The 26,781-nt window shown below is 34.2% G+C and overlaps 2 protein-coding genes across 2 annotated transcripts; both read left to right on the forward strand.

The window, feature by feature from the left end:
- The first annotated feature begins 1,528 nt into the window (after window positions 1-1,528).
- Window positions 1,529-13,041, forward strand: LOC127074065 (subtilisin-like protease SBT5.4). The gene is made up of 11 exons (XM_051015333.1): window positions 1,529-1,693; window positions 1,828-1,937; window positions 2,018-2,115; window positions 2,245-2,406; window positions 10,530-10,644; window positions 10,743-11,283; window positions 11,374-11,471; window positions 11,559-11,804; window positions 11,882-11,996; window positions 12,075-12,288; window positions 12,376-13,041. Exons 1-11 carry the CDS (start codon window positions 1,598-1,600, stop codon window positions 12,933-12,935), a joined length of 2,355 nt encoding a protein of 784 aa, XP_050871290.1. The 5' UTR covers window positions 1,529-1,597; the 3' UTR covers window positions 12,936-13,041.
- Window positions 13,042-21,580: 8,539 nt separating this feature from the next.
- Window positions 21,581-22,147, forward strand: LOC127136392 (uncharacterized mitochondrial protein AtMg00810-like). Its single transcript, XM_051062952.1, has one exon. The coding sequence runs from the start codon at window positions 21,581-21,583 to the stop codon at window positions 22,145-22,147; it is 567 nt and encodes a 188-aa protein (XP_050918909.1).
- The last annotated feature ends 4,634 nt before the right edge of the window (window positions 22,148-26,781 follow it).

Here is a 26,781-nt window from a genome sequence, read left to right on the forward strand (position 1 = left end):
AAACTTGATGTTGTCTTGCATCTCAAGTCATAATGATGATAGAATAAGCATCCCTCGATGGAAACTTGATTAGGGCTTGAGTGATATTGAGAATGGCTTGATGATTGAGTGATGTGCCATGAAAACAAACACATGGACCAACTTTGAATCACAATGAGCAAACTTGCATTTCCCTTGATCAAAAGATCTTTGTCATGCCTTGATTTGGAGCATGATCACCTATATGAGTAACAAGAACAACAAATACCAATCTCTCAATGAGGCTAGGGTTAGTTGTCAAGCATAACAAGATGAAACCATAAAGTGGCGATGCTTGTGATCCCATGCCCAAATGCAATAGTCATGCATGATATGATTTGATGCATGCAAAGGAAAAATGGAGGGTAAATTTTGGGGTATGACAACTACCAGAACTCTTTTGCAAAGTCTTTCGATATACAAAATAAAAGTAAAAAAAATATTAAAAAGTTGACTACCGAAACTCTTTTGCATAACATTTCAGAATACAAAATAAAAGTTAAAAAATATTTTTTTAAATGGTAAGTTAATTAAAAATATATAAGGGCATAGTTGATATTTTTTTATAAATTATCGGGATATAGGAACAAATGTAGAGGTATCAGATAAAATTTTCAGAAAATCAATACTTTTTTTTCCAGAAAATTTTCAAAAAATAAATACTTTTAAATTAATAATTAATTAAGACAATTCGATTAAATCATAACAAGACACTCATTTATTTCAAAAATAAATGTCATTATAATTTTTTAATGTAATTTTTTTTTACAATTGTACCATTTAAATATTAATATATACTCATCTTTTAACATGTTAATAATATTAATAAGGTTAATTCAGAAAAAAATAGTATTTTTTAACTACTTTTGTATTTTTTAATTTGCAAGCAAAAACTTTAAAAAACACTTATTTTAATAGGAACAAAATGGTAAATGTAAAGATAGTTAAATTGATATTGAATTTTAAATAAATAATAATAAAATAAATAAAAATGATAAAAATTTGAAATGCAAGTAAACAAATTTGTGTAAAATCAATGTTAAAGAGAGAATGTAAACACTTTGGGTTCTATTATTTTAAAAGTTTAGTAAAAGAATTAATGTTAAAGAAAGAATGATATTGTTACCACTTAAATAAAATAATATATCAAGTAAAAGTTCAATTACTTAAAAAGATAGCATAAATGAACTCTTGTTACCACTCTCTAAAGTATATTGTTCTGTTAAAATTTTTTACAGAATAATTTAAAAAAAGTTTTAAATAAAAAATTGATTTAAATAATAAATTTATTAAAAAAATGCAAAAAATGAGTAAAGCACAAAGAAGAAAGTTTAACATAGGTAAAAAATAATACTTATAAAAAACAAACATATACTATAAAATAGATTAAATTATTAATATAGTCTATTCAATTGACCTATTTATTACAACCCTGAAAAACGTTGAACAAATTATAGCCTTTTCACAACGCTTAGGCCAAATCGTTATTACCAGAGGAGGTGAAATTGGTTTTACAAACAGTCAGAAACAAGTTATAAAAACAGTGGAATGCATTGTTATTTTCTCAAACATAATTCTAATGAGAAAAACAACAATGTTTTCATCCATTGGTCATACCTTAATGTTACTTCTCCTTTGCCTTTTTCTCCATAAACCCACCCAAGCTATCAAAAAAGTAAGTTTATAACATTAAAAATTGTTACCATAGTTTGTAACATCATTGGAATTCATTTCATTTAATTTTTTGTTTTAAGTTTCCTTATGTTTTTTTTTCTTGACATAAATTTCTTCATGTCGTGTTTTTGTTAGTCCTATGTTGTATACTTAGGACAACAATCTTATGGTTCAAGACTTTCAGCTCTTGATGTTGAATCTGTCACAAACTCTCATTATGCTATGCTTGGATCATATATTGGAAGGTAAAAATTTTAACCCTATTTTCATGAATTTTGTTATAGAAAAATAAATATTTAATATTGAGATTATTTTTCTTAAACAGCGCGGAGAAGGCGAAAGAAGCAATATTTTACTCTTATAGTAAATATTTTAATGGCTTTGCGGCATTGCTTGATGAAGATGAAGTTGCAAAGATTTCAAGTGAGATGTGTAACTTTATTTGTTTATTAATGATGATTTTTTATAACTATATTGCACTGTAATTGATATGGTCATTTTAATTTTTAACATATAGTTATTTTAATCAAGTCTTTGTAATTGTTGGTGCAGAGAATCCAAATGTGTTATCAATTTTCTTAAACAAACCACGAGAGCTTCACACAACTCATTCATGGGATTTTCTTGGATTTGAAAGAAATGGTGTTATTTCAAATCGTTCAATATGGAGCAAATCCAAAGGAGAAGATATAATTATTGGAAATTTAGACACCGGTAATGAATTTTGATTTTTTGATTTTTTTTTTATTTTTTTATGTGCAATGTGGCTTATGAGATATGATTTGAAGCATTTGATAGATATTGTTATTGTTTTCTATAGACATTTCATTTATATGTTTTCACTCACCACTTAAGGTTAATTATCAATTTTATTCATTTTGTACAAGCTTTTTCTTTACTAAACCTCTTGGAGAAGTTAGCATCCCTTCAACAATTTTTTAAGATATAAATACAAAACTCTAATTATTCATAGAAACGTGTTATTGAATAAAAACATGTATTTAAAAAGCCAGTATGATTTTTATTAATCATGGTAAGCTCCTCCATTTGGGATATTCTTTCAGTAACTTGATTTTGTTGAGGGGTGTAAAGAGATGTAGATTGATGTTCAATGTCTACCTCTTTGTAGAAAATGGTGAATTTTTTGAAGTGTACTTTGTGATATCATCTGATTTCAAAACTTGAATCTCGCTACTAGTTTTCTTTTTCAATCCAATGCTTAAATCTCCAAAATACTAATGCAAGCTCTAACTTGGATTTGAAAAAATAAATACAACACGTTATGGTGTAATCATCTATAAAGATAATGTAATATTTTCTCTCTTTAAGTGAAGTCATCCTTTGAGGTCCAAATATATATAAAAGAGTTTTTTGGGCTTGGGCTGGAGAGTTGGAGTGGATTTTAAAACCCCAAAATATGGAACAGAGTTGGACGAATCATCTTTCCATCATAGAGGAAACATTTATTCATCCTTGATTATTTCTCTGGTATGATGCTTCTTATCAATGTCGTAAACACGTGTGATAGGTGGTGTGAATTATGGATTTAACCCAGGCCTTATCAAGCAGTTCATCTCAGGCGACCCAACCCAATTGGGCGACCAATAGATCTATTTTGAGTGGATATTGCTCTTTAGACATAAATCTACCCAGTCCCTTGTCACTTTCTCATACCTCTATTAGGGCCTAATAAAACTATCCCATTCCACAGTCCCTCAAACACAAGGCCTTGAAAAGGGTGAAGTAATTTATCCTAAACATATATACTGTTTTAGGATTTCGCGACTCCCCTAAGCAAAACATGAGGCGAGTCCCCCAAGTAAGCTTGGGTAGAATAAAAAATATAAGGAATCAATCTTACTTTGAATGTAAGCCCCTTTGGTGTTTTTGATTGTATTACCTCATTTTGTAGGCATCATATTCCTTCTGAGGCTTATTAATGAAAACATTCTGACTTTATGGCGATTCCCTTTTAACTTTGTCATGGTTTATCCATTAATTTCAAAGTTCACATTGCTTTGGCTACACAAATTTCATGCTTTGGACGAGTCCCTTAAGCACTACTTGGGGCAAGTCCCTTAAGGGTTGCTTGAGTTTTCCCTTTTTAAGGACCCTTTAGTGGCGGTTGTATGCCTCATAAGGCAGCAAGGATATTTCATAGAAGTTCCAGGGTTTAATAGCCTTGTGGGCGGAAAAGATACTTCATTGAAGTTTCAACATTCAACAACCTTATGGGCGGAAAAGATACTTCATTGAAGTTCCAACATTCAATAGCCTCATTTGTGGCAACGATAATTCATTGAAGTTCCAACAATTTAATAGCCTCGTGGGCAGAAATGATACTTCATTTAAGTTATATCATTCAATAGCCTAATGGGCGATAAGAATACTTCATTGGAGTTCCAACATTCAATAGCTTCATGGGCGACATGGATACTTCATTGAAGTTCCAGCGTTCAATAGCCCCGGGGGTGACAATGATTCTTCATAGATGTTCTTGCCTTCAACAGCGTCGTGGGTGGCAATAATACTTCATTTAATTTGCAACATTAAATAGCCTTGTGGGCGATAAGGATACTTCATTGAATTTCTAGCATTCAAAAGTCTCGTGGGTGGCAAGGATACTTCGTCGAATTTTCAACATTCAATAGCCTCGTAGGCAACAACGATACTTCATTGAAAATCCATAATTTAATATGCTTAACCTCATTAAAAAACCCAAACCCCATTAAAAAAATAGTGTTAACCTACCCTTAATATTGTTAAAATCAAAATGCAAAGGTAATTCATATATTGGAAGCCCAAAACCTCTCTCCTTATTAAAAAAGAATCAATAAATGACTAACTATAATAATATCTCAGGTTACTCGAGTTCTGAGTTTTTGAGATGAGTCTTATATCTAGCTCTTTAAGTTTGTAGGCATTGTGAGCTAGTTTTTGGCATACATGATATATACCTTCCCAATTAGGCCGCAGTTTCCCCAAGCGAGCGGTCATAAACACTTACCTAAGTACGATGTCACATTTTTGAGTTCCATTGGAACCACTTTGAATTTGTATCTTTTGGTGGATCTTTGTTTTGTGGAGAATTCCATGATGTAGGGGATGTCGCACATTTCCGTTATATATCATTTTTCACTTAGTTGAACTGAGAACGTCTCCATGTGGGCGTCTCAATCTCAACTGTAGCATGGCATCAATGCTATATACCATTATAAAAGGAGTCTCCTTGATAGTTGAATGAGGAGTGGTGTGATACGACCATAATACCTCATGAAGTTGTTCGACCCACAAACATTTGGTGTCGTCTAGTTTTTTTATATATCCGGCCTAATACCACCCTGTTTTCTAACTTAGCTTTCCCATTGGCCTACACACTAACATACGAGATGAACTTCGTTTTTATTCTTAGGTGGTGGCAGAAATCCACCACAACTGAGTTGTCGAATTATGTGACATTGTCTAAGAAATCCACCACTCCCTTTCTACTATGATCTTAGAGATAACCACCACCTCTATCCACTTTGTGAAGTAGTCTACCCCAACAATCAAGAAATTCATTTTCCCTGACGCTAGCGGGAAATGACCTAATATGTCCATGCCCTAGTGATAAAGTGGCCACAACTATGTGACAAAGTGAAGAGTTCCAACTGATGTGTGGTGTAGGTTGGAATGTCTCTGACACTTGTCACATTTTCTTATGCATTCTATACTATCCTTCAACAGGGTGGGTAAATAATGATCCTCCCTAAGTAGTTTATAGGCAAGAGCTCACCTGACAATATGACTGCCACATGTTCCTTGGTGGACTTCAGCGAGGACCAAGGCGATCTCGTTAACACGAGGGAAGCCCTTCCCATATCATAGAACTTTCTGTACACCATGGTGTATTTTATCATATGCTTTCAGACTTTTTCCGCCTCCAGCTTGTCTGATGGGAGTTTGTTTGTCATTAGGTAACACATTATAGGCGTCATCCAACTTTTGGGTTGGATGACCTCGATGGCGTTGATTTCTTTTGTCTCAATGTTTGGGGCATATAAAGTTTATTGTATGACAGTCTTTCTGTGTCCCGACATGGTACTAAAGAGCTTATAGAGGAGACCTGCTAGAGAGTTTTGTTCCCTTGGCACATATGTTATCTCAAAGGCTTTGAAATGTTCATATAACTTGTGTACCTTTGTGAGATACTTGACCAACTAAGCTTATTTCCCTTGATATTCCCCGATGACCTAGTTTGCAACCAACTAGAATCACTTCTAGATTTAAGACTTGAAATGCCCATTTCTATGAGTAAATTTATGCCAATGATGATAACTTCATACCCAACTTTGTTGTTATTGGCTTTAAACTCGAACCTCAAAGACTACTCTTTGAGGAGGTTTCCCGAGCCTTACGAAACTTGTTATACCCTTTCTGGTTAGCATGAATCTCAGGAAATTTCCACATGGAACACCAAAAGAGAACTTGGTAGGGTTCAATCGCTTATTATAACTCCTTACTAACTTCAAAGACGTCCTCTAAGGTTGTACGGTGCCTTCTCTCCTCTAATGTCTTTACAATCATATGATTGATATAGAGCTTGAGGTTCCACCTTATTTTCCCTGAGAATATTGCATCTACTAGCCTCTAGTAAGTGGCGCCTGCTTTCTTTAGTCCGATAGGCATGCCATTATAGTAGTAATTGCCACAGTTGGATATGAACATCGTCTTGAGCATGTCCAAAGGATCCATATTTATATGATTGTAGATAAAGTAATCGTCCATGAAGCTCAAAGTCTTATAGCCTGAGAACCCATCAATTAGCATGCTAATATTGATTAATGGCATGGATCCTTGGGACACGTTGAATTTAGGTCGGTGAAATTGATGCACATTCACAACTTGTTTGATGACTTCCAAACCAAGATCGTGTTAGCCAACCCGTACGTATATTTGATCTCAGTTATGAATCCCAAACTTCTTAACTTTTTGACTTCCTTATCAATTTTCGTCTGTTTCTCTTTGTCCACTTTACGATATCTCAGATATACAAGTTTCACTATGAAGTCGATGACGAGGCAATGACAGACTATTTTGGCATCTATACCTAGCATGTCGACGAGTATCTAGGAAAACTAATTGACATTTCTCTTTAGATGGGTGACCAACTCTTCTTTTTCTACTTTAGAGAGGGAGGTTCCTAGTTTGGTGACTTAGAAATCTCACGATCCAATGTGGACCTCATTTAGATCTTATGTGGGAGTTAGTCTTTCCTTCTCTGGCTTTATTATGGGATCTAAATTTTCAACATTCATTTTCTGCTCGTCTTGTTACATAATGGAGGTTATGACCATCCCTACTCTTTTTATTTCGAGACTACTCTGGTAGCATTCTTAGGCGGTTGCTTGATCCCCTTGGACCACCCCAACCCTCCTATTAGGTAGCATATATTTCATACTCAAATGCATGGTTGACAGGGCTCCCCTTAGCAGGTAGAAGGAGGGACGCCCCACAATGATGTTGTATGGAAAAATGGCTTTTACTAAGAGATATCTGACCTTGATTGTCTTTGCGTTCTTGTCTATCCCGAACACAGTTTCGAGAGGTATGTGACACGTACTTGTACGTGTTTGCTAGAGAGCCCACTAGGGAACCTCAAAATGTTTGGATGTCATCCGGATCTAGTTGGAGCCTTTCAAATGCATCCCAAAATAGGACATAGTTTGAGCTTCTAGGACCAAATAACACCTATTTTATATCCCAATTGTCATACTATATTTTTATGACTATGAGATAATTGTTATGAGGGATTTACGCCAATGACGTCTCTACTAGAAAAATAATAATTTCAGTTTCTGGATCCCTTTCCAAATTTGATTTAGAGCTGGTGGGTATGCCATCCCCTCCTAAAACCTGCTAAGCATATTTCCAGCTGGCACATTTGATTCTCCACCTCCAAAAACCCCTCATGTAATGGTGTAAACGAGCACATCTGCGTTGGTTGGTGTTATAACGCCTCGTTCTTCCAACATGTTGAGGGGGTAACTAAGGCGACTGATGAATGAAACATTAGTGTGGCTCAAATCAATATTACTGGACTCTACAATGTACACGAGTTGTACTTACTCAAAAGTACAATGAGGGGATAACCCTTTATGTTAAGGGTTATCTGATGCTTTAAGGTGTTTTAATGTGTTGAAAGCTCACCCACGTATGGGTTGTGTAGAGCTCATATCTTTGTGTTTTCTAAGAAAATTGGAGATCCCTTTTCTATCCTTTAAATGATATATATATATATATATATATATATATATATATATATATATATATATATATATATATATATATATATATATATATATATATATATATATATATATATATATATATATATATATATATATATATATATATATATATATATATATATATATATATATATATATACTATGAGAATGATATTTTAATGTGAGAATATGAGAATAAATCTGAACCATTAGATTAAAATAAGTAGGTGTGACTAGAACATAACTTAAGTGAGTCATGTGGCATTTTTATTCTCATTCAACTTTTTATCTCCTCCACTGTCAAATTCATTAGCGCTACTAATTCTTCTTCTCATGTATTATTTTCCTTCTACCAGCCTTATACTAACGAGACTTCTCATTTCCGACGACGTCTTCTTCTTTTTTGCATCATTTCTGATGGTGTCTTCTTCCCGTTTGCACCATTTCCGACCCCGTCTTCTTCTTCGCACCATTTTGAAGTCGTCTTATTAAGTGTGGTGTTGTTTATATTAATTATCAGTAGTTGTTTTCTCTATTTGTTATAGCATATCAGGTTGTTACATAAATGTATTTTTTTCTCTTTCATGTTGTTATAACATATTAGGTTGTTATAGAAATATGATTTTTACATTATTAGGTTTGTTATAGCATATTAGGTTGTTATAGAAACATATTTTTACTTTATCAGGTTGTTATAACATACTAGTTGTTATATAAACGTGCTATTTTCTCTATAAGATTGTTATAGCATATTAGGTTGTTATAGAATTGTTATAGAAATTTGTTATTTATTTTATCAAGTTGTTATAATATATTAGGTTGTTATAGAAATCTTTTTTTTTGGTATAATTTATGTGGTTAATGTCAATTTTGAAATTATTTATTTGTTGTGTTTATTTTTTAGGAATAATTTTATTCATATGGATGATAATGAAGTCGGTTTAGCCTAACCTTCAAAAGGTTTTAATGATATACAAAATATGTTAGAGGAATGGATTCTTGTGTGGTAATGAACTCAAACATGTGGATGAAAGGATATTTGATGCTTTAATAGAAGGAAGTAATTTTTATAAAAGTTATGCACATGTTGTTGTTGGTTTTAGTGTGCAAAGTTCGATGAAAACAAAGAACAAAGAATAAAAATGGTGTTAAGTGGAAGTAATTTTTTTCTCTAAAGATGGTTTTAAAGAGCAAACAAAAAAGATGTTGCTCAAAAGAATTTTCTAATGAAGATATCTTTTGAGTGCAATTTTTTTATAAAAATCACTTCTATTAAAGTATCAAATACTTTGTCAATCACAGGTTTGAGTTTATCATTGCACACAAGAATCCATCCATTTCTCTGACATATTTTCTAGATCGTTGAAGACTTTTGAAGGTGAGACTAAACCAACTTCATTATTATCATTCATCTCCATACAATTATTTCTAAAAAACAAACACAGCAAATAAATTATTTTAAAATTGACATTAACCATATAAATTATACCAAATAAACAGAAAATATCACAGGTTTCTATAACAACCTAATATACTATAACAAAAGACTTTTGAAGGTAAGACTAAAACAAATTCATTATCATCATTCATCTCCATACAATTATTCCTAAAAAATAAACACAGCAAATAAATTATTTCAAAATTGACATTAACCATATAAGTTATACCAAATAAATAGAGAATATCATATGTTTCTATGACAACCTAATATACTATAACAAAAGACTTTTGAAGATAAAGCTAAACCAACTTCATTATTATCATTCATCTCCATACAATTATTCCTAAAAAATAAACACCACAAATAAATTATTTCAAAATTGACGTTAACCATATAAATTAGACAAAATAAATAGAGGATATCACATATTTCTATAACAACTTAATATACTATAACAACTTCATAGAAAAAATAACAAGTTTCTATAACAACAATCTAATATGTTGTTACAATTTGATAGAGAAAATAACATGTTTATATTATAACCTAGTATGCTATAACAACACCGGATAGAGAAAAAACATGTGTCTGTAACAATCTGATAGAGAAAAAACACTTTTATGTAAAAACCTTATATGCTATAACAAATAGAGAAAACAACTATTAATAATTAATATAAACAGGACCACCTTTAATAAGACAAAGTCAGAAATGGTGCAAAGAAGAAGAAGACAACGTCACAAATGGGACAAAGAGGAGAAGACGACATCGGAAATAGTGTAAAGAGGAAGAAGTCAACATCGGAAATGAGAAGTTTCATTAATATAAGGCTGGTAGAAGGCAAGGAGACACAAGAGAGAAAGTTGAATGAGAATAAAAATGACACATGAATGGGACATGACTCACTTAAGTGATGTTCTAAATTGTCTTATAGCATAATTTTAGGTTAACATTCAATAAGAACAAATAACTTTGCTGCATCACAAGTCACAACACTTTTTTATGGTTATTTTAAAATTTATATAGTATCTTATGTTAAAACTGATTTATATATACAGACAGTGAAACTATCAAACTCTTATTAACACACAACCAAACTCTTATAAAATATTCTATAATTGTGATAGGTGTTTGGCCTGAATCAATGAGCTTTAATGACGAAGGAGTTGGTCCAATTCCAACCCGATGGCATGGAATTTGTCAAGTTGACAAAAATAATACCGATAATTTTCACTGCAACAGGTTTATTTTTGAGCCTTATTTATGAAACAAATTAATCCTTATATAAAGGACGTAGTAAATATATATCTTACTCTTTTTTGAATGCTCATGAAAAATAGAAAGCTTATTGGAGCAAGATATTTTTACAAAGGCTATTTGGCAGATCTCGGTGATGCTAAAAATGTAACATTTAACAGCGCACGCGACCTCGATGGTCATGGCACACATACTTTATCAACCGCTGGAGGAAATTTCGTAGCGAATGCAAATATATTTGGATATGGAAATGGAACAGCAAGTGGCGGATCACCACAAGCCCGAGTTGCAGCCTATAAGGTGTGTTGGCCGCCACTTGCTATTGGTGGCGGATGTTACGAAGCAGACATTTTGGCTGCTTTTGAAGCCGCCATAAGTGACGGTGTTGATGTGATTTCCGCGTCTTTGGGTGGTAGTCCAGTTGAGTTTTTTGAAAGCAGTACTTCCATAGGATCTTTCCATGCTGTTGCTCAGGGCATTGTTGTAGTAAGTTCTGCAGGAAACACAGGGCCTTCTCCTCACACAGTATCTAACTTGGAACCATGGTCTATCACAGTTGGTGCAAGCACAATGGATCGATCTTTTACTAGTTTTGTTACACTTGGTAACAAGAAAATACTCGAGGTATTTTATTAAACAAATTTTGGTTTTTTATATAAAAATGTTACTGTTATAGGATTATATCACAATGATGTTCATTCTCTTGGTCCTCAGGGAGCTAGCCTTTCAGAGTCCAACTTGCCACCTAACAAGCTTTACCCTTTATTAAGCGCAGCCGATGCCAGAGCTCATAACGCATCTTCAGCTAACGCGTAAGAATATTTTTCTAGCAACCTTTTTTGAAGTTTTGTTTAGTGAAAATTAACTCTATCTTACTCTAATCTGTTCCAATTTTGTAGCTTGCTTTGCAAGAATGGAACTCTTGATCCGACAAAGGTTAAAGGAAAAATATTGGTTTGTCTACGCGGTGACAATGATAGAGCGGACAAGGGTGTCCAAGCTGCTCGTGCTGGCGCTGTTGGTATGGTTTTGGCTAATAACAAAGAAGGAGAAAATGACATTATAGCTGATGCTCATGTGCTTCCCGCTTCGCATATTACCTTTAAAGATGGAATCTACCTTTTTAATTACATCAACTCCACCAAGTAATATATGCTGGATAAGTTCTTCATAGTTTTACGAACACAATCTTGATTTTTCTTACATAGCATGTATTATGCAGGTCTCCTATGGCTTCAATCTCTAGAGTGGAAACACAGATGGGTGTAAAGCCAGCTCCATTTATGGCTTCCTTTTCATCAAGAGGGCCTAATTCTCTTGATCCATCAATCCTCAAGGTTAAATATATGTTTTGTTTTTTTTCTTAAAATCTCATGTGAACTGTGTCAATGGAATTTTGGTTTTACGTGTTTCAGCCCGACATTACGGCCCCGGGAGTTGACATAATTGCTGCTTTTAGTGAAGCTGCATCTCCTTCTGATCAAGCATCGGATAAACGCAGATCTTCTTACAGTACTTTGTCAGGAACTTCAATGTCATGTCCTCATGTTTCCGGCATTGTTGGTTTAGTTAAATCTATTCATCCTGATTGGAGTCCAGCTGCTATTAAGTCCGCGATTATGACCACGGGTAACATAGACTTTTTATTGACCTATATGGTTCTGGACTCTAATTTATCATACAATCTTAATCTTAATCTTAATCGTATTGTTGCAGCGAGAATAAAAGATAATACTGGTCAGCTTATAACGGACTCGTCGCGGCAAAAGGCAACTCCTTTTGCATTTGGCGCAGGGCATGTCCAACCTAACCGCGCCGTGGACCCTGGACTTGTTTATGACCAAAATATTACCGACTACATGAACTATTTGTGCAATCGTGGCTACAAAGACTCTCATCTTAGTGTGTTCTACCGCAAGCCATACGCTTGTCCGAAATATTTCAGTTTAGTAGATTTCAACTATCCAACAATCACAATTCCTAACTTAAAGATTGGACATTCTCTAAATGTGACTCGTACACTTACCAATGTTGGACCGCCAAGCATATATGTGGTTCGTGTCGCAGCGCCTGACGAGGTTTTAGTCTCTGTAGAGCCTAATGTACTAAGGTTTAAGGAAAAGGGTGAAAAGAGAGAGTTTAGAGTGACTTTGAGTTTGAGGTCTCTAACTAAGAATAAGAATAGTAGTAGTATTGATTATGTATTTGGGAGGTTGGATTGGACTGATGGCAAGCATCATGTTAGGAGTTATATTGCAATTAGGCCACAAAACTGAGGTTTCAGTCTTATTTTCTTTCTAGTCCATAAACAATTTTTTGAGGTGTGTAAGCTTCTTACAATGCATAAAGTGATTCTATCAATATACATGTTCATTTGGCTTACATGTTTCCGGTTGAAATAACTTTTATTAGGATAGGATTTGAATCTTTGACGACATAATTCCGATCAAATTTTATTCATATTTCAACTCTAATTGTTATGGTCACTTTTTCTGAAATTACAAGTGTTTAAGTTTTATTTTTATAAATCATTGATCCTTTGCACACAAAGAGATTTAACAATGTTGTATTTTTAGAGATGAATTCAAATTTAAAACTTTTAGTTAAGACGAATATTCTTTTTTACTATTTCGCTTTTCTAAATTGTGTTTTTAGAGTTGAATACAAAAAACATATTTACATTTAATTGTCGTTTTCTAAATTTAATATGATATTCATTATTTAATTATCAAAAATACCTTTAATTATTTTCTACAAAAAGAAAAAATTATATAATGAAACAATAAATAATTCAAGGAATTAGAAGAAGACATAAATAATAGTATAACAACAACTACAAAACCTTATCACTCTAAGTGACTCGACTATATGGATCAACTTCAGCTATAATATTATATCCAAGACCATACTTTTATACAAATTGTTATATTTGATATTGTCGCATCTCGAAAAATACGATCCCTCGCGATGGTCGCGGAAAAATTTATGTTCGAACAGAGTCGCCACCGAACTTTATTTATCCCAATGAAGGAATAGGAAAATATCGATAAAACCTTTAGGAAATAGAATAATGGTCGTCGCAACCATATTTGGATTCGGGAGTGGATTACGTAAGGGGAAGGTATTAGCACCCCTTACGTCCGTTGTACTCAACGGGAACCTTTTAGTTCTAATGTGCGTTTCGAGTGTTAATTTATGTTTGTTTGTTATCTTTGGGTTATAAAATATTAAAAAATAGAAATGGATGAGAACCCCAGAAAGGGAAAGGGGAGGTTTTTTATTAGTGTGCTCGCCAAGATCTCGCAATCTCGTGCCTACGTATCCTTATAGTGCAATAAGGAAGTCAGAGCATTCGTAGTTCGGGGAACTACGGTTGGTTAGTGTTTTTTAATGAACATTGTTTAGATCACATCCTAAAGGCTAAACGTTGGCTTGTCTACTCTCGGCGGAGGCTTAAGCATTGGTTTGTTATGCGCGTTAGAAAGGATTAAATGATGTTCTTTTGAAAAGAGTTTAGGTCGCACGGAGGCGACAAGTGGGATTAATATGTTGGATGTTTTGATTGGTTGAGATGTTTTTGGTTAGATGACGATCACTCGGATAGTCGAGTAAGACAACTCGTATCCTAACAGTCGGGAAAGGGAGTAGAAGACTCTAGACCACTTTCTTTTTCATCTTTAAATATAGGAAATATTTGATAATAGTTAAGGTGTTTTGGAAAGATGACGAATACTCGGATAATCGAGTAAGACAACTCGTATCCTAATAATCGAGAAAGGGAATAGAAGACTCTAAACCATTTTCTGTTTCATCTGAATATTTATGAAGATGAGGTTGTATATGGTTGACGTATTTTATAATGAACGACAAGTACTTGAATGGCTGAGTAAGATAATTCATATCCAAGCATTTGAGAAGAGGAGTTGAAAGCTCAAAACCATCTTCTTTTTCGTATAATTTGTTATGAAAGTGACTTGATTAAGTTGTATGTTTGCGAAAAAATGACAATTGTTCGACTGACCGAGTAAGAGAACTCGTATTCGACCAATTGAGGAGTGAAGTTGAAAACTCAAAGTCAACTCCTTTTTCATTTAACTTACTGTGAAAATGTTTTGATTTAATCGGGGTTTGGAGATTTGTAGAGGAACGACAATTATTTGACTAAACAAGTAAAAGAACTTGTACTCAAATAGTCGAGGAGAAAAAATTGAAGACTCAAAGTTATCTCCCTTTTTATTTCTTATTGTAAAAGAATTTGATTTGTTTGTGCATAGGTAAATTAGAGATGACGATTGTTTGATTAATCGAGTACAAGAGTTCGTCTTCAAATAATCGGGAGAGGAGTTGAAAACTCAAAACCATTACCTCTTTTATTCTTAAGTGAAATAGTATTTGATTGTGATTAGGTGTTTTTAATTCTTAATAAAGAGTACTCGATGTTGGATCGAGGTTTTAAATTTGTATTTTTTGTGAATGAATTGAATTTATTTAGTGAATAGTTCATCTAATCGATTAATAAAAACTGAATAGGTCTCATTGTAAGAAGGCCCAAGAGTAAGCCATGTGAGGTTGATGGCGATACTTTTACAAGTAATCGACTTACAAAGGTGTTTTGAAAATGGGCTCGACTTTGAATCGAGAAGTATGTGATTTATTTTTGAAATTGGCTCGAATGATTTTAAATCGGTGAAAGCGGCATAATTTTGTCACAATTATAACATGTCATTCATGTGCACTCAAGGCTCGGTATAAATAAATAAATAAAGAATAATCATGCATATACACTCCACAAAAATAAACAATCATCTAAATTATAAATGACATTAATAATAATATAATTAATTAATTAAATATTTAGTAGATTATTTTAATTAAATAATAAGTAATTAAAAAATAATGAATATAACCAAATAATTACATATTTATTAAATATTAATAATAATAATAACAATATAATTGCATATTTACTATTAAGTATTAATAATAATAATAATAATAATAATAATAATTATAATAATATATAATTATATAATTTTGAAAGAAAGTAAATAAAATAAAATATTGTTTTATTTTTGTTTGATAGCCATAAAAATTTAATGTATGTGTTTTATATGTACATAAATAAAAGAAAATAAGTTGAATAAATTAACTAAAAAAATATAAAAGAAAATGGGCTAAGCTGAAAAATCAGGGAGTTTATTAGCAAAAAAAACGTTGGGCCCAAACTGAATTTGGCCAAAAATGAAATTATCAAGGCCCTGAATGGCCTGGTCAAACATTGACCTTGTGGAGATGTCTGGGCCACATGATGGGAAGACTTTGACTCATCCAGCGCATCAAGAGGTAGGGATGTGAGGGTGCACCACCATATGGTGGAGGGATCCACACAGGATCCCCTGGTTGACTCAGAAGTCAACCAAACGCGTGGCGCTGGCAAAAGGTGCCATGTGGCGCCCATGCAACCATTTTAAACAACACATAACAACCAAATTTGAGAGACAAAAGGGCCATTCTCTTGTTCTCACTCTCTCTCTTCACTTCCACACTCAAGTTGCTCTGCAACTTCTTCATCATCTCCATCATCGTTCTCACGCCCGAACCTGCCAGAGAAGACGGTGGCGGCCGGCCAACCGTGGCGGCGCCGCCCTCTTCTCCGGCGACTTCCAACCCCAATCCAAAAAATCCAAACACAAACCCTACTTGTTTTTCGCTCCTCTATCCAAATCCGACCCTGGTTTTTTCAAACTCTCCCTTAAATGGCCGGATCGGCGGTAAGAAAACAAGAAAACCCGAAACCTAAATTTAAGATCTACCCTTCAAGAATCATGATTATGTGAAATTAATATAGGGTTTCTGTCTATTTTGTAGTGACGAACCACAAGCACATGGATTCGAGCAAGGAAAGGAAAGAAAAAGATTACTTAGCATACGTCGCCGGTGATGACGAGTTCCTCCACCGTGCTCTAGATAAGCTTCTCTCTCTTTCCTTATGCTATTCGTCTCCCTCTGTTCTTCCTTCTTCTTTTGGACTGTTAAATGTTGTTTGTTGTTTGGTTTGAATGCTAGGGTTTGATGTTAAGAAATATTTTGATAATCTTCTCTTTTGATTTTCTAGAACGCGTTCTATGTTTGGTTTGTTGTTAACAAAAAATGTATTTTGATAATTTCTTCTTGGATATTCAAAACATGTTCTTCTGTTAATTTTTTGTTGTTGTTATATACTGTGAATTTTGTTTTGAGATAACTTGTTGGATTATCTCTTCCTGATTTCATGGGATAATTAATCTATGGATTTAAGATTGTTTGATTTGGATAATGAAATGTGTTTTTGAGCGTTCACCTTGATTCATCGTGTAAACAATTAATCTATTTATTTTATCATTTATTTTCTAGTTTTAAGTGCTTATTTGATAAGTTGTTTTAACCCTTGAGTTGGTTTTGCAGGTGAAGTGAAATGTGAATTGATTGAAAAGGGCGCGCTGCAAGTTCAATAGGCTTTGGAAAAAGTTTTTGAAGAGTTGCTTTTGGAATTGGGGGCGCTGCAAGAAGAGCTTCTTTGGCAAGGTCTTTGAAGCTTGCTGCTTCAAACTGTTGGATTTACAATGTTTTAATTTTTCTTAGACTCATTTGGTGTAACAGAGACTTTTGGATGTTTCCAACTTTTTCAAACTTTTTTGATGTAACAGAAACTCTTGGACAATGTATAATTTTAATTTAAAATCTTTTTTATTGTGATAATTATGTAAATATTTGGATCATTAGGAATTTTGAATTAATTAGAATATCTTAGACTATGAAAAATTGGGTTAATCGTGTAACCCCTTGTATTATGCATTGGCCTTTTTTTGATTATTTGTAATTTTGGATTATTTGGAATTTATTTGGAATATTATTTGGAATATTATTTGGAATATTATTTGTGCAATTAGTCTTTTTTTTAAAAAATTTAAACCTTGCCTCAACAATTTAATTGTATTAATCAAAATAAAACTTAAACTATATCTCAAACTAAAATGGGTTGGGACAAAAATACAATTTAATGGATTTTCAACTTGGTTAACTTTAGCACATTAATATTAACCAAAATAAAATGTGCCAAAAGGCCTAAAATAAAACATGTCACAAAAAAATATTGCAATTTCAAACTTTGATCATAAAAACCAATTAAATACTCATGCATGTGGTATCTTGATCTTAAACCAACATACTCATACTTAGAAAAGATGCAAGTTTAGTTTAAGATTTTTTATGAATGGTTTAGAGATTTGGCATATATATTTGAGATATGCAAATGGGTTTAATGGCAAGTGATCATCATAAAAATAATCATGTCTCTTAATACTTACTGATAATCAAATGGACTTTGGATCAGTGACGTAAAAAGATTTGAACCACACTTGGCAATATTAATTATGGACATGTCTATGTGAATGGGCCTTGTTAACCAAAAATGCACATACCATCCCATGCTTCAGTAAGAGACAAATGCAGCAGATATCTTCTTAAGGATCTCAACAGATGAAAATGTCATTGAAGACTTTATGTCACCAAGGGCTGAGAAACCCCGGACAAAATTAGGGTATGAGAGATATGTACTGATTGACTATATTCCGGAAAAATAGGTCTTATTGTCGGATGTTGAACAAGATGTCCTGACTTAGTTTAATATCTTGTGATATTTGTTTCCTTTTATGGTATATCTGAAGATTTAGTTCACGAAATATGTAGAGTGTTTTCTAAAAAGAAAAAGACTAGTTTGCCTTGACTTGTTTACGAAGTAAAGATGTCAAAATATTTTAGGAAACATTTGATCTGATTGAAATCAAATCGGCAGAAGATTGTACAGAGTCCTTGGATCTGTTGTGAATTAAGCTCGAAGCTCATACCATTCAAATGCTATATATAGATCGTCTCTAAGCCTTAGTAGGTATTGAAACAGTGTTGAATATTGTCGAAGTTAGGGTTTCGTGTCTTTGTATTGTGTGAGCCTTTCGAGTATCTCCTTGATACTTGAATTGGAAGGTAAAGGCATTCATTGTCATGGGTGTGAAGGATTTCGACACATTAGAGCAGAATGTCCTACCTATCTCAAGAAACAAAAAAGGGGTTGTCTGTCTCTTTGTATGATGATGATAACTCTGAAAGTGAACCTGAGGATGAAGTTTCTAAACATGTAACTAAGTTAATTGGAAGATATGAATCGGATGAAGATTCATGTGATGAAGAATTATCCTATGAGGAATTGGCTGCCTCCTACAGAGAACTATGCATCAAAAGTGAAGAAGTGTGTCAGTTGGGAGAAAAATAGAATAAAATTATATCTCAACTACAGGCTGAAAAAGAAAGATATTAATATACCATCTATGATCTTCAAGATGAGGTGATACCGTTGACTTCCAAACTTGATAACATAAAAAAGGTTGTAAGAATGTTGAACAAGGGATCTAATGTGTTAGATGAAGTTTTACAAATTGGAAAAGTGGATGGAGATCTGAGGGGGATTGACTTTAATTATCAATCTCTGGAAAAACAAGGAGAAAGCTCTATGACCAACTTTGTTCTTCCTAAAAGGGAGTCTAAGCCTGTAATGTCTAAACATTTGACTCAATATCATGTCAGACATCAGAATTCTCAAACTGAAGGCAAGTTATTATATTGGAGATGTCATTACTGTGGAAAATATGGTCATATAAAGCCCTTATGCTTCAAACTGTATGGATGTCCCAGGTATCCAACATAGCCCAGGGCTAATCAAATGGTAACTAACATTAGGAAGGAGTGGATACCCAAGCCTAGTGCTGACAGTGGATGTTCGAGACACATGACACGTGTCAAGAAGTTCTTGGAGAATATCAAGTCCTACTCAACCGGTAATGTCACGCTTGGAGATGGGGCTAAAGGTGAAATTAAAGAAGTTGGAAGACTAGCTTATACATGACTCCTAAGTCTTGGTAATGTCCTGTTGGTAAAAGGCATGACTACTAATTTGATTGGTATCAGTCAACTATGTGATGAGGGTCTTAAAGTTAATTTCACAAAATCAGAGTGTTTGGTCACTAATGAGAAAACTGAAGTTCTGATGAGGGGAGTCAGGTCTAAGGACAACTGTTAGTTGTGGACATCTCAAGAAATTATTTGCTCTTCCACATGCCTGATATCTAAAGAAGACGAAGTCAACCTATGGCACCAAAAACTTTGAAATCTACATCTGAAAGGCATGAAAAAGATTGTATCAAAATAAGCCATCAGAGGTATTCCAAGGCTCAATATTGAAGAAGGTAAAGTCTGTGGTAAGTTTCAAATTGGGAAGCAAACCAAGATGTCACATCCGAAGTTGCAACATCAAACCACTTCAAAAGTTCTAGAACTTCTTCATATGGACTTAATGGGGCCTATGCAGGTCGAGAGCCTTGGTGGAAAAAGATATGCATATGTAGTTGTTGATGATTTTTCAAGATTCACTTAGGTGAGCTTCATCAAGGAAAAATCATATGTCTTTGAGGTGTTCAAAGATTTACGTCAAAGGCTTCAAAGAGAGAAGGAAAGTGGAATTGTCAGGATTCGAAGTGAGCACGGGAAGGAATTTGAAAATAGAAAATTTGCTGGATTTTGCTCCTCTAAAGGTATTGTTCATGAGTTCTCTTCTCCCATCACCCCTCAGCAAAACGGTGTTGTTGAACACAAGAATATAACTCTACAAGAATCAACTAGAGTCATGCTTCATGCCAAGCAACTACCCTACCATTTTTGGGCCGAAGCAATGAATATTGCATGCTTTATTCATAATAGAGTCACTCTAAGAACTGGTACTTCAGCTACTCTTTATGAATTATGGAAAGGAAGGAAGCCCATTGTCAAATACTTTCATGTATTTGGAAGAAAATGTTATATTTTGGCTGATCGTGAACAAAGAAGAAAGATTGATCCCAAGAGTGACGAAGGAATATTTCTGGGGTACTCTACAAAAAACAAAGCGTATAGAGTTTTTAATTCCAGAATCAAAGTCATGTCGGAATCCATCAACATTGTAGTAGATGATAATATCACAGAAAAAAGGACTGATGTTGATGAAGATGTTGGCACATCATCTTAGCAGATTGACACTTATGAAAATGAGGAAGTTATTGAGTTAAACAGTGAACCAGCAGGCACTGAACCAGACAACCATCAAGGCAACAAAGGTCCCTCTATCAGAATTCAGAAAGATCATCCAACATAACTCATTATTGGAAATCTTAATGAAGGGGTCACCACTAGATCTAGACATGTGATTTCAAATGCTTATTTTGCCTCTAAGTTTGAACCTAAAAATGTGAAGGAAGCCTTGACTGGTGAATTTTGGATCAATGTTATCCAAGAAGAATTAGGAAAGTTTATAAGAAATTAAGTATGAGACTTAGTTCCTAGGCCTAAAGGAAGGAATTTTATTGGGACAAAATGGATCTATAGGAAAAAATCTGATGAAAAAGAAATTGCGACCAGAAATAAGGCTAGACTTGTTGCTCAAGGGTACACTCAAATTTAAGGGGTTGATTTTGATGAGACTTTCCCCCCTGTTGCTCGTCTTGAGTCAATAAGACTACTGTTAGGAGTGGCTTGTTTGCTTAAATTGAAGCTATTTCAAATGGATGTGAAATGTGTCTTCTTAAATGGGTACTTGAATGAAGAAGTCTATGTTGAACAAACCAAAGGGTTCATAGATCCTAACTTTCCAGATCATGTTTACAAACTAAGGAAAGCTCTCCATGGATTAAAGAAAGCACTTAGGGCTTGGTATGAAAGGCTCACTGAGTTCCTTGTCAATAATGGATATAGGAAAAGAGGAACAAACAAGACATTGTTTGTTAAAGAAAAGCATGGTAAACTAATGATAGCTCAAATATATGTTGATAACATTGTGCTTGGAAGGATGTTGAGCTAGATGGTCCAACATTTTGTCAGGCTGATGCAATCTGAATTTGAAATGAGTCATGTTGGTGAATTGGCTTACTTTCTTGGGCTTCAAGTCAAACAAATGGATGATATTATCTTCATCTCTCAAAGCAAGTATTCTAAGAGTATAGTAAAGAAGTTTGTCATGGAAAATGCTAGTCATAAAAGGACAACTGCACCAACTCACTTGAAATTGACTAAAGATGAAAAAGGTGTAAATGTGGATCAAAGTCTGTACAGGAGTATGATTAGTAGTTTGTTGTATCTCACAACTAACAAACCTGACATTACATTTGTTGTAGGAGTATGTGCAAGGTATCAGTCTGAATCCAAAATAAGTCATATTACTCAAGTGAAAAGGATCCTGAAGTATATAAATGGAACTAGTGACTATGGAATGTTGTATTCCCATAATGCAAATTCCTTGCTTATAGGATACTGTGATGCAGATTGGGCAGGCATTGCCGATGATAGAAATAGCACTTCTAGAGGATGTTTATTCTTGGGAAATAATCTTATATCTTGGTTCATCAAGAAGAAAAATAGTGTGTCTTAATCTACGGATGAGGCTGAATATATTGCAGCAGGAAGCAACTGTTCTCAATTAATTTGAATGAAACAGATGCTAGAAGAATATAATGTCCAGCAAAATGTCATGACATTATATTGTGGCAATATAAGTGCCATTAACATTTCCAAGAATCCTATTCATCACAGCAAAACTAAGCATATTGATATTCGTCATCATTTTATTAGGGATCTTATTGAAGACAAAATTGTTAATCTTAAACATGTAACCACTGAGAAGCAACTGGAAGATATTTTTACTAAAGCCTTAGATGCAAATCAGTTTGAAAAATTAAGGTGCGAATTGGGCATTCATATGCTTGAAGAATTATAGCAATTACTGATAAGGAGATATGGAGATATGGAAATCAAATTTTCTCTTCCCTCCACTTAATGGTGCATAAAACTCAAGGAATATCATTACAACTTTTCCTTATTTTTCCAACGGGCCATCCTAGCTATTCTATCAACATCATTCACGCTACCTCCTTTACTCTCTCTCTCTCTCTCTCTCTCTCTCTCTCTCTCTCTCTTAACCTTACTCTCATCCACTCTCATCTCTCTATCTTCTCTTTGTAGTCCATACCTCAAATCTCCAAAATGTCTCAACCTTTTGTCTCAATTCCTAGCAAGCATACCAAGGAGTAATCGAACCCTAAAAATGTCGGTACTGAGATAGATCTCTCTGATGTCATTATTGATATCGTCCCCCTATCGATGGTTCTTGTCCATGCAACCCCTATAAGGAAGGATAGAACATCTGCTTCGAGGAAAGGCAATCCCTCTAAAGTAAGTACCTTTTCCTCTCCATCCATGAATGCTAGAAATGTAAAAACTCTGGAACCCTCTACTGATGTAAAGAAACCCCATTCTATGACTAGTCTGTATCTTGATCCCATTAGTGTTGAACCTAATGTTGGTGTTTCTGAAGAATGTCCTGTTATGTCAAATGTTATGGAAGATGTTGAAGCCTTTGAAACCAGTAATAAACCTAGGTCTGTTACTACTTTGAGTAAATCCAGCATGATCGTTGCGGACAAAAACAACATAGATAAGAACGTTCATGTGCTGATCTCTCAAGTGTTGGGTATTGAACCTAAGATAATATCGTGTCGAATGTCTCCACATCCTTGGCCCAACCTGATAACACTACAGAAACCCCTATGGATAAATCGATGGCAATGTGTCTACTCTATCTCCTGAAAAATCGAAAGACAAAGATGAAAACTCTGTTGAGAAAAAGGATCAATCCACTGACATAGTAAATATAGAGGATCTGGACTCTGATGATGTACCCATCCGTCAAAGACTGGCTCCAGGATAGCTAAAAGATTGAAGAACAGAAAAGGTCAAGCTATTGAATCCTCCAGCATGCCCTCCAAATCTCTCAGGATAAGAGTTAGTGTTGGCCCTACAAAAAGATGGAGCAAGGCGGTTACTCATGTTTCTAACAAGAAATATCTTAAGAGGAAGGAAGTTCCTTAAGAGTCTAGTGATTCTGACCATGATGTCGAACACAATATTTAGGATATCATTTCTACTGCCAGAAAGCAAGCATCTGGGAAGAAGATTCCAGCAAACATTCCTGAAGTTCCAATTGACAACATTTCCTTTCACTCTGTGGAGAATATTTAAAAATGGAATTTTGCTTATCAAATAAGATTAGCACTGGAAAGGGAACTGGGCAAATATGCGTTTGAATGCAAAGAGGTGATGAGTCTGATTCAAGAGGCTAAATTAATGAAAACGGTGACTGGATTTGGCAAGTGTTATGAAATGCTTGTTAAAGAATTCATTGTGAACATCTCTAAGGAATGTGATAACAAGAGGAGCAAGAAGTTTATAAAAGTATATGTCAAAGGAAGATGTGTGGATTTTTCTCCTGAAAAAATAAATAGGTTTTTGGGCAGAAATGAAGAAGAACAGGCTGAAGTGGAAGTCTCTGACAATGTTATCTGCAGGGAGATTACTACTAAACAAGTAAAGGAATGGCCAAGGAAAATGAAGTTATTCGCAAGTGCCTTGAGTGTGAAGTATGTTGTACTTCACAGAATTGGAGCTACTAATTGGATTCTAACCAATCACACTTATAACATTGCTACAGGATTAGGTAAGTTTATTTATATTGTAGGGACAAAGTCAAACTTTGATTTTGGATCTTATGACTTTGATCAAACTATGAGGCATGCTGCCTCTTATGCTGTGAAGATGCCACTAACTTTTCCTTCATTAATTTGTGGTGCTATTTTGAGTCAACACCTAAGCATCTTAATCAGTTTTGATAGGGCAAAAATTCCCTCATTACAGGATCGTATCTGAATCTATTTACTTAAGGTAATTTTCGAGGGCGAAAATTCTTTAAGTGGGGGAGAGTTGTAACACCCAAGTTTTTGAATGGTTATTTTTTGTGTTTATTCATGATTTAATTTTATGATAATTTAATTATTATGTGTCATAATTGAACTAATAGGGATGTTAGGGGTGTATGACCTTAAGGTGGGTGTGTAGAGAGCAAATAGAGGTTAGTGTAATTTATTTAGAATAATTGAAGTTTATTTTTATAATTAAAATAATACATGATATTTTATTAATTAAAATAAGAAAATAGGAAGTCTGAGCCAATAATGGGTATTATGAGAAGTGGAAGGGAGGAAGGAGCAGGAGGGATAAAAGTTTGGGGTTAGAATTATAATTATTAGAAGATTACCATAATGATATAAATTAGGAAGTTAACCTTAGTTTAGGATTTTTTTATCAGTACGTAGAAACTTTGGAAGAGAGAGAAAGTGTCTTGAGAGTTAATACAATGATTTCCTGTTATTTTATGATCGATTTGTGTACCCATAATGGAAAATTGGAGTTCTATGTGAACTCCGTAGGAGAAAACGTAATTTCGTATTCTGCAGGTCAATGATAGGCGCCATCGCCATGACAGACGCCGTGGTCATGAAGGGTAACCTGTCATGAAGCCCAAACTGAATTTTGAAGCCATTCGTCACGCATGTGATGTGTGTGTTATGATGTCCATGGCAGGCGCCATGCCCGTGGAGAGTAACCCGCGATGAGCCTTATTTTGGCGTAAATAGTTGTTTTGATGATGATAAATGGCAAATTTTTATTTTTCGACTTTTGTAGATGTTTTGTGCATTGTTAGGCTCTGTTAAATGCTGTTTAGAATCATGTTTGTTATGATTTATGATTACATATAATTTTAATCAAATTTGTGGGTTAATTGATAAATGTTGGATATGTGCACGCATGAGGATGATGTTGTGTTAATTGATGTAAGTTGTGATCATGATGTACTGCTATATGAGCATGGTTTATGTTGCTAATGATGAGCATGTTGTTGTGGGATGATAGTTCGGGAGGGGAACTATTATCGTTGGGTCAATGCATGCTTTGTTTATTGTCGGGATGGGAATTTAAACATTATGTTGTTTTTGCATTGACATATTGTGACATGCATTCATATGTCGTTGTTATTGATGAAATAGGCAAGTTGCAATCTGAGCAGGGTGAATTGGTGACTTGTCCCGAATCCGAGCAGGGTGGATTGATGACTTGTTCCGAATTCGAGTAGGGTGGATTTGAGATTCGAGGAGGGCGAACCGGTTCCTGAGTGAAATAATTGATGATGATATGCTACCACATGCATATGAGTCTAGTTGAAGTTAAGAGTCTCATTGTATAATTAAATGATGAATATGTGATTGTTGTGTATATTGATGGATTGAGTGTGAGAATGATGTGTGTGATTGTTGTTGATTGTGTAGATGTTTAAATTCTATCTTTCATTTTATGCCGTGAATTCACCCCCTTTGCTTTGATGTTTTCCATCATGGGCATCTTACAGATAACCAAGATTAGGCATTGTTGCTGTGAGTGGAAGATAAGCTCATTGGAGTTTATTTTTACTTAGTTTTCATTCTTTACCTTGGTAGGTTATGCTTGGATTATGTAACATCGAGGTTGGGAACACTTGTTTTAATTATTATGGATACTTTTGTTTTGATCTTGAGATGTCAGTGATTTGGTTTTATTTGAGGAACAAACATGTTGTTTTGAAGAGTATCTTTATAGTTATTTTCGCTACAATTTGAATAATTGTTTAAGTGGTTCCTTGAGGTAGCACTTTGGTTTATGTATGATTCTTTTATATAAGTATCAGGGTTAGGGTGTTATAGTACCTTTGTGTCACATACTAGCCCTGAAACCCTCCTCTATTTCAGCCACACACCTTGCACTCGTTGATTTACATCCATTTCTATTTCTCCATCAGTTTGTATTATGGACCTAAGATATTTAAACTATATGACTTAGGAGATAACATGGTTTCCAACTTACACCTCTAGGTTAGAAACACTTCTTCTTTTGTTGAACTTACATTCGATATACTTCATCTTATTTCTTCTTAAGCAAAAACCACTTGTTTGTAAAGCTTATCTCAAAGTCTCTAATATTTCATTTATATCCTCCTTTGAATCTCTAAGTATGACTATATCATCTGCTAGCTCTTGGATGTATTATGTGAGTACATCCAAAATTAAGGTAAAAAGGTAGGGGCTTAGTGTTGAATCTAGATACAAACCTATTGTAATGGGGGAAATCGTCAGTCTCTCC

The sequence above is a fragment of the Lathyrus oleraceus genome, chromosome 4 (assembly GCF_024323335.1).
Source record: "Lathyrus oleraceus cultivar Zhongwan6 chromosome 4, CAAS_Psat_ZW6_1.0, whole genome shotgun sequence".
NCBI lineage: Eukaryota > Viridiplantae > Streptophyta > Magnoliopsida > Fabales > Fabaceae > Lathyrus > Lathyrus oleraceus.